A 15,613-nucleotide genomic window follows, 5' to 3' on the forward strand; every position below is an offset into this window, starting at 1 on the left:
ATGTTGAGGACGGAGCCCAGCTCCCATGAGAGTTCGGGCGGAGTCTACTTGCGGTTGAAGTTGTCGGCGGAGTCCGGCTCCCGTAGGAGTCCGGACGAAGTCTGTCTGCAGCCGTTGGAGTCGAGGACGAAGCCCGGCTCCTGTAGGAGTCGGGCGGAGTCTTCCTGCAATTAAAGTCAAAGGCGAAGTCCGGCTCCCGTAGGAGTCGGACAAGGCTTACCGACAGTTGATGTTGAGGACGGAGCCCGGCTCCCGTAGGAGTTCGGGCGGAGTCTACTTGCGGTTGAAGTTGTCGGCAGAGTCCGGCTCCCGTAGGAGTCCAGACGAAGTCTGTCTGCAGCCGTTGGAGTCGAGGACAAGCCCGGCTCCCGTAGGAGTCCGGGCGGTGTCTTCCTGCAATTAAAGTCAAAGGCGAAGTCCGGCTCCCGTAGGAGTCCGGACAAGGCTTACCGACAGTTGATGTTGAGGACGGAGCCCGGCTCCCGTAGGAGTTCGGGCGGAGTCTACTTGCGGTTGAAGTTGTCGGCGGAGTCTGGCTCCCGTAGGAGTCCGGACGAAGTCTGTCTGCAGCAGTTGGAGTCGAGACGAAGCCCGGCTCCCGTAGGAGTCCGGGCAGAGTCTTCCTGCAATTAAAGTCAAAGGCGAAGTCCGGCTCTCGTAGGAGTCCGGACAAGGCTTACCGGCAGTTGATGTTGAGGACGGAGCCCGGCTCCCGTAGGAGTTCGGGTGGAGTCTACTTGCGGTTGATGTTGTCGGCGGAGTCCGGCTCCCGTAGGAGTCCGGACGAAGTCTGTCTGCAGCCGTTGGAGTCAAGGACGAAGCCCGGCTCCCGTAGGAGTCTGGGCGGAGTCTTCCTGCAATTAAAGTCAAAGACGAAGTCCGGCTCCCGTAGGAGTCCGGACAAGGCTTACCGGCAGTTGATGTTGAGGATGGAGCCCGGCTCCCGTAGGAGTTCGGGCGGAGTCTACTTGCGGTTGAAGTTGTCGGCGGAGTCTGGCTCCCGTAGGAGTCCGGACGAAGTCTGACTGCAGCCGTTGGAGTCGAGGACGAAGCCTGGCTCCCGTAGGAGTCCGGGCGGAGTCTTCCTGCAATTAAAGTCAGAGGCGAAGTCTGGCTTCTGTAGGAGTCCGGACAAGGCTTACCGACAGTTGATGTTAAGGATGGAGCCCGGCTCCCGTAGGAGTTCGGGCGGAGTCTACTTGCGGTTGAAGTTGTCGGCGGAGTCCGGACGAAGTCTGTCTGCAGCCGTTGGAGTCGAGGACGAAGCCCGACTCCCGTAGGAGTTTGGGCGGAGTCTTCCTGCAATTAAAGTCAAAGGCGAAGTCCGGCTCCCGTAGGAGTCCGGACAAGGCTTACCGGCAGTTGATGTTGAGGACGGAGCCCAGCTCCCGTAGGAGTTCGGGCGGAGTCTACTTGCAGTTGAAGTTGTCGGTGGAGTCCGGCTCCCATAGGAGTCCGGCTCCCGTAGGAGTCCGGACGAAGAAGAAGAAGAAGAAGAATAAGAAGAAGAAGAAGAACAAGAAAGGGAAGAACAAGAACAAGAAAGGGAAGAAGAAGAACAAGAAGAAGAAGAATAAGAAGGTGCAGCTGCATGCTGGGATGTCTGCACAGGGTCAGACCAAGAAGTGCAAGTCCGACCAGAGCCAGGCGGAGTGCTTCTTTTGCAAGAAGCAGGGGCACTGGAAGAGGAACTGTCCTTTATACATTGCCTCCCTGGATCCGAACAGGTCGAAGAAGAAGCAAGGTACTTATATGATAACACCTTGCAACTTTTTCATTTATGATACTACTACTTGGGTATTGGATACCGAAAGCCCTTATCATATTTGCAATTCGATGTAGGGTCTGCAGGTCAGTAGGAGATTTGATGAAGGCGAGAGATTCCTGAACGTTGGAGATAGAAGCAAAGTTTCAGTTCTAGCATTAGGAATCATGAACCTTGTAATCAATTCTCGAAACATAATTCTGAGTGAATGTCACTATTGTCCAAGCTTTTTATTAAATATTATTTCTGTAGGCCTTTTGGCCATGAATGGTTATCAATTTTTAATAAAAGGAAACATTTGCAATATCATTTTGAATAGTGTTATAATGTTTGTTGGACAACTTAATAATGAAATTTACTTTCTATCACAACCTGTTAATGTGGTTCAAACCTCTGATAAACACCCTAGAATAGATAATATGTCCGAAGTCTACCTTTGGCACTATAGACTAGGTCATATCAATAAGAACAGGATAAACAGGTTAGCTCAAGAAGGAATTCTTGAAGAAGGTGATTGTGAATCACTTCCAATCTGTGAGTCCTATCTTCTTAGTAAAATAGCCAAGTCACCCTTTACTAGAACAGATGAGCGAGCCAGTGAACTCTTGGGTCTGGTACATTCTGATGTATGTGGACCCATGAGCTCAAGTACAAGAGGTGGATATTTCTACTTCATAACCTTCACAGACGACCTATCGAGGTATGGGTATGTCTATTTAATGAAGCATAAATCAGAGTCATTTAAAATGTTCAAACTATTCTGAAATGAGGTAGAAAAACAAACTGGAAAGTGTATTAAAATTCTTCGATCTGATCGAGAAGGTGAATACCTTTCTAATGATTTTCTGACATATCTTGGGGAGAATGGGATTCTCTCTCAGTGGACTCCTTCTGGAACACCACAACATAATGGTGTATCTGAAAGGAGGAATCGGACCTTGTTGGACATGGTTCGATCCATGATGGGGTTTGCTGGTCTGCCGATCTCCCTCTGGGGATATGCACTTGAATCAGTTTGTTACCTTCTAAATAGAGTTCTGAGTAAGTCTGTAACAAAAATGCCATATGAGATATGGATAGGACGTAAGCCAGTACTCTCACACCTTAGGGTTTGGGGGTGTCCGGCTTATGTTAAATATTTAATTACGGACAAGCTTGGACCTAGGTCTGACAAGTGTAATTTTATAAGGTACCCAAAAGAGACCAAAGGGTATTACTTCTACCTAGCTGATGAGCAAAAAGTGTTTGTCAGCCTTAAGGCAATCTTTTTGGAAAAGAAGTTCTTTGGTGAAGGGACTGTTGCCTCTAAGGTCGAACTTGACAAAGTTCGGCAGGTGAAAAAACTGACACAAGTTGCTGAACCTGAACCGGATTTGGTTAGATCAGATCCAGAGCCCATTGTTCAAGCACCCTTAAGGCGATCTGGTAGAGTACCAAGTCAACCGGACAGATACTATGGTTTCTTGGTTCAGGTCGACGATCCTATCAAACTTGATGAAAACGATGAGGATCCGATCACCTACATGGATGCAATGCAGAGACCCGACTCTGAGAAATGGCTAGAGGCCATGAAATCCGAAATGGAGTCCATGAAGATCAACGATGTGTGGACATTGGTTGACCCATCCGAAGGAGTAAAATCCATAGGGTGTAAGTGGGTCTTCAGGAGGAAGAGGGGCACAGACGGAAAGGTGGAAACCTATAAAGCCCGTCTGGTTGCCAAAGGATATCGTCAACATTATGGTATAGACTATGACGAGATATTTTCTCCTATGGCAATGCTCAAATCCATTCAGATTATGCTTGCGATAGCTGCCCATCTGGATTATGAAATCTGACAGATGGATGTGAAGACAGCTTTCCTAAATGAAGAGCTGGACGAAGAGGTGTATATGATACAACCTGAAGGATTCACATCCACAGATGAGTCTAAGGTGTGCAGGCTACAGAGGTCCATTTATGGACTTAAGTAGGCATCACGGAGTTGGAACATACATTTTGATAAGACAATTAAGACATATGGCTTCGTTAAGAATGAAGAAGAGCCATACATTTATAAGTGGGCAATGGTCCAGTAGTAGTATTTCTTGTATTGTATGTGGATGACATTCTCTTAATCGGAAATGATGTCCCTGCATTATAGAAAATAAAGATTTGACTGTCGTCACAGTTCTCCATGAAGGATCTGGGAGAAGCTTCCTATATCCTAGGGATGAGGATCTATAGGGATAGATCTAAAAGGTTGCTTGGTTTATCTCAGTCCACATACATTGATACTATGCTGAAGAGGTTCAGTATGGAGAATTTCGAGAAAGGTTATCTTCCAATAGGCCAAAGAATTTCTCTCTCGAAGAAGAATTGTTCGACAACACCTCAAGAGAGAGAGCGTATGGGTAGGATTTCATATGCTTCGGCAGTGGGATCTATCATTTACGTCATGATATGACATGACCAGATGTGGCATACTCATTAGGGGTAGTGAGTAGATACCAATATGATCCAGGGGAGAATCGCTGGAAGGTTGTTAAAACTATCCTGAAGTATTTAAGAAATACTAAGGACTAGTGGCTTGTTTATGGTGAATCGGACTTGAGACTTATAGGATTTTAAAACTCTAGTTTTCAGTCTGATCATGATGACAGTAAAAGTATATCGAAATTTATTTTTACCCTTAATGGTGGGGCTATCTGCTGGAAAAGTTTCAAGCAGCACACAGTGGCTGATTCAGTTTGCGAGGCAAAGTATGTCGCTGCATCAGATGCTGCCAAAGAAGCGGTGTGGCTGAGGAAATTCATCATCGAGCTCGGAGTAGCACCCTCCCTTGTTGGTCCAGTTCTGTTCTACTGTGACAGCTCTGGAGCCATTGCTCAGGCGAAGGAACCAAAGGCACACCAGCGGACGAAGCATATTCTGCACCGCTACTATCTCATCCAGAAAATTATGGATCGAGGTGACATCGATGTTCAGAAGATCGACGGAAAGGAGAACCTGGCTGACCCATTCACTAAAGCTATTGCGGTGAAGGAGTTCGACAACTACAAGTCGAAGATGGGTATTAGATACTGTATCGATTGACTTTAGGCCAAGTGAAAGATTGTTAGGAATAGTGTTCCAAAGCCAATCGTCAGTCTGTTAACGGTTGTGCTCATTTTTGTATTTGTACATGAATTATGAATTAATAAAAATTATTTTGATATTTTTCATCATAAAATATTTCATCTTCTAATGAACTCCTATGTTGTGGTGAAGTCCTTAGGACTATTTAGACTCGATAAAGGAGGATTTATCGTTTAGTCCTTAAATCTGTTCGCGATCAAATGATACGTTGTTACCAAGGACGACAACGTTTATCAAGCATAGATAGTTGTGTGCCATATAGGTTGGTTGTCCTCTTAACCAATGAGTGTGGAGACACTGGTATGACATACAGGTGAGATGTAAGGATACATCTGCACTGAACGTGACCGACTCTGAAGTTATTTCTGCTGTCAAGATTTGCTCCGATGGAATATGGGTATAAATGTCCCTCCGACCTGAGACCACCACGGTGACTTGCAAGCAACTCACTGCACTTAGGCACTGGACTACCTGAATTTCTAATTCAGTGACGGAAGGCTGCTGGGTGTAGTCAAGTACTTGACTTGTCGGTGCATGTGTCAAGATGGGATTGATCACTCCAGTTTAGGAGCTGTGTACAGTCGTATTTCAATTTAGCAAAACCTTGGCTAGGGTAGTCCTTGTGAGGAGTCACAGGACTGTTTGAGTTGAGCATGATTCGGATGATCTGATCAAGGTTGACAGTTTAACCCTGAGTCATCCTAAACACAGGGGTCAAAAGGATGAATTATACAGTAACCATATTCATGTAGGTTCTGAGTGTTGCGATTGCGACTCTTCGACCTATCCGGACGTCAGGTACCATTGCTAGATGGTCACTTCGATTAGTACAAGAATTGGTTCCTATGTACCGGCTTAGGTTCGAACCTGCGGGTCACACACATTAGAGGTTCCTATCTGATCTGATGGTTGATGTAGAATCCTACATGTTTGGGACTCAGTGATCGAGAATCAAGATTTCCTGATCATGAGTTCCACACATTATGGGTACTGGGGTCAAGAGTCCCACTGGTTGGGATTTTTCGATCAAGGTTACAAATCGATGAATTCTGATGTCTGATTGTCCATTAGATTTGGACTCAGTATTTATGAGAGGTTTAATTAGTGATTTGATAGCTAATTAACTCAATTTAATTGAGTAATTATTTTTGGATCAAGTCCAATTGAATTGGATTCAGTTGGGTTTGACCCAATTAGGTTAAGAGTTGACCTAATCGTCGAGATGGTTTGGTCTCTGATTTGATCAGAGGTTAGGCTTAGTCAATTTCTGATTTGATTAGGATTTTATTGAGCTTAATTAAGCCTAATTAAGTTGGATTTAAATTAGTCTAATTGGACCTAACTTATTTGGTTCAATTAGGTTGGTTTAAATAATGAAACCACCTTGCCCCAATCTCCATGCGCCACCTCACTTCTATTGCACCCATTTGGATTCATGAGAAGGAACTTCTCATGAATTTTTTTCTCATGCTAATCCCTCTCTACACCCCACTTTAATGTGCCAAATGAATGCATAAGGATGATTGGTTGGCCATTCAAATTCAAAATAAAGTTTGAATTTGAATGAGCAATCAATCTTTGCACCTTATCCTTTTTTTACGTCCTATTTATTACATGAGAAAAGATTTCTTATGAATCACTTCATGCATAATTTAAGCCACGCCTCATGCCTTTAGTGGATAAGGGATGAGTTGGTGTTCATTTAAATTCAAAATTTGATTTGAATTCAAATGTGCAATTACTCATCTTTATCCTTTCTTTTGGATAAAATGTTTGACGTTGTTATAAAAGGAGGAGAAGAGTGGGGTGTGCAAGAAGAAGATTTTTGAAAAAAAATTCTGGGGCATGAGAAGTCTTGTGCATGAGAAGGAAGTCCATATCCTTCCAAGAGAAAAAGAAAGGAAAAAAGAAAAGTGGGTGCAAGGTTTTCGGTGAGTTTCTTAGAGTTTTAGCCTGGGGTTCGGAAAGTTAGAAAGTGAGCTACGAGTGTCGTGAGCCCACAAAATCTCAGAAAGATCTTCAACATCCTCTCAAGCACGTCTGTTGATAATCTGGAGTATCCAAAGAATCGACAGATATCGATCGAAGGAGTTCGATCAGCATCGGCCGTCAAAAGGGCTCTACAACGAGCTAGCACTCGTGAGGAGTCGATCAGATCAGGAGCTTCATGTGGACGATCCATAGAGGCCAGACATACTGTGTGGCTGCATCGCGACGATCAGGCTCTCCCAACGATGATCAAATTATGGCGATCTACTACCCGCACAAAGGTATTGTGTTCTGAACACATTACAGTAAAGTGTTTACTGTTTGAATTTGAATTTCAAATTTAAATGCATGCATGCTATATATCATATTTAGATCCTAATGTAGGATAAATTTATATTAATTAATTAGATTAATTAATATTTTTTCACTATAAAATCATAATTTTGAAAAAATTTTAAAATTATCATTTTATCCATGCACTGAATTTTTCACACAATTATCGTCCTTATAACAATTGTATCAATTGGTCATGAGCAGGATTTAAGAACTATACGATAAATCCTCCTTTCTCATTTTAGAACTAGCTCTAAAGACTTCATCATAATATATGAATTCTATTTTGGAAGATGTATTTCTTATGATGAATCTGCTAGATAATATTTATCATTTTATAATTCATATACTTGTATGGAGCACAATCATCTACAACTTAGATAATTGGCTTTAGGACATATTTTCCAACAACTTATACCCATACCCTTCAGAGCTACTCTTGACAGCAGAGTGCTCGTCAAATGGTCATATTCAATGCAAATATACTCTTATATTCCATCTGCATACCATATCAGTGTCTCCATACTCCTTAATTAAGAGGACAACCAACTCATATGACATACAACGATCTATACTCGATATTGTTATCATCCTATTAATAGCATATCATTCGATCGCGAATATTTTTAAGGACTAGGCGATAAATTCTTTTTTATCAATTAAATATAGTCCTAAGGACTTCATCATAATACAGGAGTTTAAAATAAGATGGACAAAATATGATGAAAAAGTCAAATAATTTTTATTAATAAAAACTCATATACAATTTCAAGTTTGAGCGCAATCATCAACAGACCGATGATTGATTTTTGGATATATTTTTCAATAATAATTATAGCATCGAGATGATCACTAATGATTAGATAGAAATCCATATGATCTCTCGTATGAGTACGCTCAGTACTAGTTCTTCTCTAACAACTACCTGCATTTGTTGCTCAGTATTTCTACACCATAGACGGAAGACTTATCTACCTCGAAAGAAGTGAACTATGTGCCAGTCTATTTGGATTGATCACCATCCCCATGACTATCCTATAATCAGAAGTAATTTAGGAATCGATTATACATGGCTTTAATTCTCAATATTTGAGAATATGTTTTGTAACATTATTTTCAAAGATAATTCAAGGACACATAATATTTGAATGAAAAAATAATTTATCCTTTATTGATTAAATCAATAGTTTAAAGTATAAATATATATTATAGAATGAACAATGTATCAACCAATAATTGACTTCTAAGACATACATCTAACAGTTACATGCCTATCATCTTCTATTTTAACTTTAGATCTTACAGATTCATCAAGTTCTACAAACAAAGACTTGTCACCAATTATGTGATCACTGCAACCACTATTAAGAAACCAAATATTTTCACCACAGTCAGTAGAAAAGAGACATGCATGATAGAAATAATAATTTGTTGTTTGTGCCTTCATTTTTCTTAACATTTTTTTCATGAAAATTGGTATGATTTTTACTTCTACCCCAATAAAATGGCTTGATGTGACCAAATCTATCACAATTGTGACACTTAATGGGGTTTTGATGCTTGTTATCTTGACCTTGAGGAAAATCTTTGAAACTCTGATTATATGAACCTCTTCCTTGACTCCATCCTCAATCTCTTCCTCTTCCTATTGAGTTGTAGCCTCTTTCGCAACCTCTTCCAAATCTTGAAGACTAATCTTCAGCTGCATCTTTATTGTTATCCTTCTCACTAGTTTTTATCTAGAAAATTTGTTCCATAACCCCTTCTATATGCCTGTTCAAATACTGCTCATGTACTTTAAGAGAACCAATCAAACCATTAAAAGAAAGTTTAGACAAAGTCTTAGATTCTTCAATTGCAGCCACAACATGATCAAACTTAGAAGGTAGGCTATGCAAAACTTTCTCAATAATTATTTGTTCAGTTAATTTTTCATCAAAAGATCGAACTTGATTAATAATCAAATTGATGCGTGTAGAGAATTCTTGAATAGATTCAGAATTTTTCATAAGAAGATGTTCAAATTCTCTACGAAGTGTTTGCAACTTTACTAAAAGCATCTTGTCTGACCCCTTGAATTCTTCTTTCAATATGTCCCATGCACCCTTTGATTTTGTGGCCCCCATGATCTTCAGAAAGATTTCATCATCTACTGCACTTTGGATGTAGAACAAGACTTTGTTATTCTTCTTCTTGTTCTTTCTCAGTTCTACCTTTTGAACTGCTGTGATTTTATCCTCATCATCATTAAATCCATTCTCAACCAAAATCCATAAGTCATTTGACATAAAGAAGGTTCTCATTTTCAAACTCCAAGAATCATAGTTCTCACCTTTAAGAATGGGAAGCATCTGCTAAAAGATACTTACAGTATTTGTATTCACTGTCATGACTAAAACTCCTAATTGATGATGATTCCTTCATGCCGAAGCACTTTCCTCCTTGCTGGAGCAGCCGGGCTTTGATACTACTTTATTGGAATTGCAACACACAAAAAATTGCAAGAGAAGAAAGTAGAAAGTGGACAGCAACAACACAAACTAAGCTTTCATTAATTCTGGAATGAGAGAACTCTAAGATGCATTACAACAAACACCTAACGTGTATAACTACTCATATAACAGAACAACAACCTCCATAAAATACTATTCACTAACTACTCATATAACCCCACTACTAATATACAGCATTCACTAACTAAAGACTAAGTGAAACATACAAACAAATAGCCAAATCAAATAAAAAATTTGAAACATGGGTTGGAAACCTAAGATGTAGATTGAATCACATCTCCAATAATTCTAAAGCTAAAAGTACAGCCTTGGTCAGCTACTTTAAGGATATAGCTCCTACAACACTTACTCGCAAATATTAGGAATCCACCTAAAGAAAGGAAGGAGAGAGAGAGAGAGAGAATAGAGAAAAGACAAGAAAATTTTCTAGAATAGAATTTTCTCTAATCAATAACTCAAGTTTCTTAAGTATGATAACAAAAGAAGGCCCAGTGGAGTATTTATAATTAGTACAAGAGGACTCCTTTCTTCACTTTTTTCCAACATGGGATTCCTACTCTCATTAGGATTTGAATAACCCTAATCATTAATATTCCTAACTCAAAAGTTCTCAAAGAGAAGTTCATATATTTAAAATACTCTAAAATAGACTAATAAGAACTTTCTTATTTCCTAACAAGAACTTGGTGCCCAAGTGGGGTGGCATGGAGCATTGATGCCCAATGTGGAGGGGCCCAAGGGGAAACATGAGATAGTAGGTGAGCTCTAGATGCTCTGGTGTCAGTAGGCTAAAGGTAGAGATGGAAAATATGAGGCAAAGCTATGAGACAAAGATATGAAATACAAGACATGCAACCTGCGTATGAAGTTGGCTGTTGTGATATCTAAAATGCAAAGCATGGGACAGAGCTACCAAATGAAGGTGGATTCCATGAGGTCTAAGCATGACCAGTTCATGTCACATTGTAGAGATTTGCCCCAACATATGAGATTCTGGAGTTACTCAGTGCATCAACATGGTGAGTGCCAATGCAAAGGTGAATAACAACTTTATTCTATATTTTACTTAATTATCATATATATTTTTGTATGAGGTCAGTAATTTACAGTAGGTTATGATTTTTATATTCTCAACTTCTCAAGCTTTATCTTTTTATTATAGGTTCCTATAGCTTCCAATGGTCCCAGAGATGATGATGCCGCCACCACCAACAGCCCCAAGATTGTAACATGACTATTTTTTTGGAGTTTTGGTTATTAGAAAGCTTGAAAAAACTACTGGATATTCATACTGACATTATGTATATATTGGATTTGCCATTTTGATATGTAACACAATTTGACTTTTTTTTTTTTTGATTTTTAAGTATTAGAAATTTGAAAAATACTAGTGGATATTTATGTTTGATCTCATGCAGTACTTGTTGAATCTTCAAATTAATTTGATATATGTGATGCAAGTTTAGTTATACAAATTATTAGAAAGCAATCATATAATATTTAAAAAATATATATATATTGGCAACACTTTAAAGCATGGCAAATTGAACAAAGACAGATGGTGCAAATAAGCATCTGAAGAAATGTTTACCCAGAAAAGCATCATCATGAACGATGCAATAAAGCATGGGGACTTTGCGGCGCTTTTAAAAACATCATCAGTCAGCAATGCTTGTCAATGTCGCTCAAGTGGCGATGCTAACACTTCGCATCGATAACACAAAAAGCTTTTCTAAAATGATTTTTTTTTTTTTTTTTGATTAAGTTTTCTAAAATGATTCAAACTGATCTTATAGAACTTTAGCCAACTCTTGCCTCAAACTTGATTAAGCTCGTAACAGAAAACTTCTGGGCCCAAAATTGGTTTTCAGATGTTATCTCGCATCCCAAAGTGACACGTATAATTAAATTTATGCCCTTTGAAAGACACCTGACTCTTGTACCCAAAAAAAAAAAAAGACACCTGACTCAAGGAAAATTAACGAAACTCTAGTTCTCCCATCCTAGAATTAACAAAATTAAAAAATATTCATTCTTATAAAAATATTGATTTGATTAATTAATGTTACATTTAAGAATACATCCTTCGAGAAATTATGATTCGACGCAGTTGAAAAGTCAATCAGCAGCTTCTTCAATTATACATAGAGAATCTACCGCACCCATTAATGAAACATCTGGATTCCATTAAGTTTAATGTTGTTAATTTTCCTCATTGATCTGAACAACATTTGCTAGCCAGTCCACTGCTAGTAGTGTCCAGCATACAAACAGGATACATTTATGTGAACGGCCGTGATCTTGTACCGCTTGTAAATACTACTTCAGCAATATATTGCATACAACATTTTATGGCCATGGAATTAATATCCACATCCTAGAAACTAGGAATGACCTATTCCGCAATTATGTAGTGCAAACTGAGGGAAGAATCTTTGATCTCCTTCCCTTGATTGGTGTGGTGGTATCTGGAAAGGAACCAGCACCCTCAGGAAGATCCTCAACGGTTCCATCTTCCAACACATTTATTGGATAACTCACAAGGTGCACTCCTTTCATACCGATCACTGCTTCACCACTATAAGCCTTCCACATTTCCTCCCCTATCCCTTGAAGACTCCTCACACAACTAATGCTTTGCGGCTCCATGAATGCCTCCTCAAACCCAGAAGTGTGTTCATACCAAAGCGACATCCGATACGCGTGGATATCTCCATCTCGGCTCTTCTCACCTACACAATTTGGTTGGTAGCATCCGACTGCTATCTCTGTATCTCGTTCACCATCCATGGACCTTTGGTTCACATTTGCAGAGCCAATCAACATGTACTCATCATCCACTGAAGGAATTCAATCAAGAAACAATTAGACTTTGAGAAAAGTGATGTATGTGACACTAAGAGATATTCTTGATTTACAGGAGACATATTTCTCTCACCTATCATCAACTTGGAGTGGACATAAATCATGAACCTCCTATTCATCTGGGCCTTGAAGTAGTGGCTCGTGTGAGGAGGTGAACTAGGTGGAATAAACTCTCCCCAACCCTTCTCTTCCCTATTTGCAAGGCAAAAGAAATTGAGGTAATCCTTCGGGTGTATGTTTGCACCTCTTTCTTTAATTGCTCTTGCGATCAAAGCATACATCATGGATATTGTCAGCCTAGTCCAGTGCAGCATATCTTGAACCGGATCGGTCTCTGGTAACCCTTCAGGCCACATCGGCATCAAAATGTACACAGCAAACCTCTCATTAGCCCTGATCTTGGCTGCAACCTTAAGTGCAATCTCCACCGGGATCAGATTCTTGCACCCGCTGTGCTGATCCTTCTCCCAAAGATGACACCCACCCATGAAATACTGATTCTCGATGTAGATAAATCTCTCTGCACGCCTAATGGCTTGTATATATGCGTCATGGATGCTGTGTTCCACCGAGATGTGGTCAGGAAGTCCTGCTGCAGAAATCCGATCGATAGATCGGAACACCTGGACGTTCCAACTATGGTCTAAATAACTTGCCTGTGGGCCAATGAGATCAGTGATACGGCTGATTGAAGGAAGAAGAGAGGAATCACTTTGTTTAGCCCAACGCTGCTCGAAATTGGCCAGCACATCACGCGCGGCTTCACCTATGACACAAGCATGGGCATCATGCCATGGTTGTCTAGGCCCCCCTCTATGGAGGCTGGCACCTGCAATGCTTGTCTGGTAGAAATCATCAGCATGGGAGTTGGTGTTGAGAGACTGGAACAAGGAGTGCTGCTCGGTGTCGTATCTACCATCACAAAGGTCCAAGCCACCGATGAAGCTGATAACTTCTCTAGCAGTATCATCTTTGGATACATCATGAGCTGAAAGAAGCTGTGGGCATGCGTCAACCGTGATTGTTTTCTGGTGGTGAGCGAAGAAGGTTGGGAAATTGTTGTGTAGCCTGGGACACAACTTGCAGACCACCTTGGTGTGTTTGAAGTAGCTCAACGCATCTTCGTCGTGGGTTCTCATCACACCCTTGTTTTTGATGATGTGCAGCGAGGTCTCATCATCCCAGAGCATGATCCTAACAGCGACACCCTCATCAGCTTTTCGTTTCAGGAGCTCACCCAATTCAACTCCCCATGCTCTTGGAATCTCGGTTCGAGATCACGTACCTACAAGAAATGAAGGCAATGAGTAAACGAAAGGACAAGCTCATGTTGTAGCTTAAAGCATAAAACAATTAATATTTGTAGATGCTCACGAGAACAATCTTAGGATTGAGTGACCATCCAGTAATATAAATTAGATGCTTGGCCCCATCAATGGCCCTAAAGATATCCTCCCACAGCTTTCTCGGCTGATGTAGCCGCCCGGTTCTGAGGTCGATGCGTGGTTGAAAGAGGCAGCAATGATGAGCATCATGATACAGTATGATGCTGCAGTTGGATCTCTGTGGGAATGTTGCGCCGTTGACAAGAGCTTTAGATCCACCATATCGGAGACCTCTTCCCCAGTCCAACTCAGATTCCACATGCCTGAACCGAAGAGCGAACTGTAGCTTGAGATTTGAGCTCCACTTCTCCTTCATTGATAAGAAATGGGAAGATTGTTCATGAGGCCTGTATTCTGCTTCTGTTAACAATCCGTGCAGGGGTACTTCAATCTTTCCCAAGATGAATAGCGAGGTCCTCAAGGTTAATGTTATGGTTGAGTTAGCAAGATGGGCGCACAGTATTCTAAACGTCTGGTTCCATACTCGATCACATTGGTGGCTCGTCTCAGCCACCCTTGTCTTGTCTATCTTGATCGTTACATAGGCTGGTTTGGCTCCAAAGCAAATGCACTGCAAATCATCAAAATAAAATTTTGATTACCACTAGACATTACCACCTAGTTGATAAGAAGTCCAAATAAATATTTCATCATATGACAATCAAATATTCAAGCATGCTGGCGTATATACAATGCTGTGGTTTTACATTGAAGGGCAAAGATAGGCTGTGAACTGTGGCTCGGAAGATGGTGACCTCAAGAGTCCCATGAAGGAACCTGCTGAGCTTTCTTTCCTCCATTGCCGACTTCAGCTCTGTTTGTTTGTATGGTGCGTCTTCAGCTGATGATCTTGGGTGTAGATGCTCTAAGCAATGGCTTGGGTGTACATGTAAGTGTTGGGAATCTTTAGGATCGCAGGGTTGGAATAAATATTTAAGGAAATCTTGGAATGCAATGAAAGAGATGGGTCGTTGGCAACTGGTGCCGGCCAAGGCTTTCACAGTTTCTTATTCTTAGAGCCCACGCTGAGAGTGTGAACCAAGTTACCGCAAACACTACTTTAAGGCCACGTCTGGTTCCATGACTGCGGAAAGCAAAATAATTCAAGGTTGCAAACGAATGCTTCAGGAGTTAGCCTGCCTGCGCAAAGAAGACACGAAAAGAGGAGATCACAACAATAGCAGGGGCAACAGCTTGGTCCAGTCCGGGTAAGTTACAGTTTTTCAGTCCAATGACTCCCATCGATCAAAGGCGTCTGGTTTAAAGAAAAGATATATAACAAAATAAACAACTTCGGTGTGTTTCTTCGTTTGGCCCTTCCCACCACCTTCTTCTCACTTACCTTCTCCACGATGACTGGGACCACCAGATTTATGAAGGCAAGGAAACGAGGATGAAGAAAGAATTCTGAGTTGCTTGAACATGGACATCGATTGCTGGAGGGAGAAATAAAGGCCAGATATAGTGAGAAACATCGTCAATCCCCTGGCTCTGGGACAGCAGGGATGTCAAGGGATTTCATGGCATCGTCATGGGCATTTACCTCCCCTTCACTCACTAAGCCTTGACTCCGCTGAGTCGGCCAAGTTGACTTAGTTTTAGACTCGACCTTGACCCATATGAGTCAGCCGAGTTGACCTAGCAAC

General features: G+C 41.1%; 1 protein-coding gene across 1 annotated transcript; it reads right to left on the reverse strand.

Moving 5' to 3' along the window:
• Nucleotides 1-11,928: 11,928 nt before the first annotated feature.
• LOC105035802 (phospholipase D alpha 4) lies at nt 11,929-14,926 on the reverse strand. The gene is given in 4 exon segments (XM_073243681.1): nt 11,929-12,557; nt 12,656-13,867; nt 13,953-14,538; nt 14,675-14,926. Coding segments are annotated over 4 exon segments (2,325 nt in total). The 5' UTR covers nt 14,768-14,926; the 3' UTR covers nt 11,929-12,123.
• Nucleotides 14,927-15,613: the final 687 nt, after the last annotated feature.

Source organism: Elaeis guineensis, chromosome 9 (genome assembly GCF_000442705.2).
Source record: "Elaeis guineensis isolate ETL-2024a chromosome 9, EG11, whole genome shotgun sequence".
NCBI lineage: Eukaryota > Viridiplantae > Streptophyta > Magnoliopsida > Arecales > Arecaceae > Elaeis > Elaeis guineensis.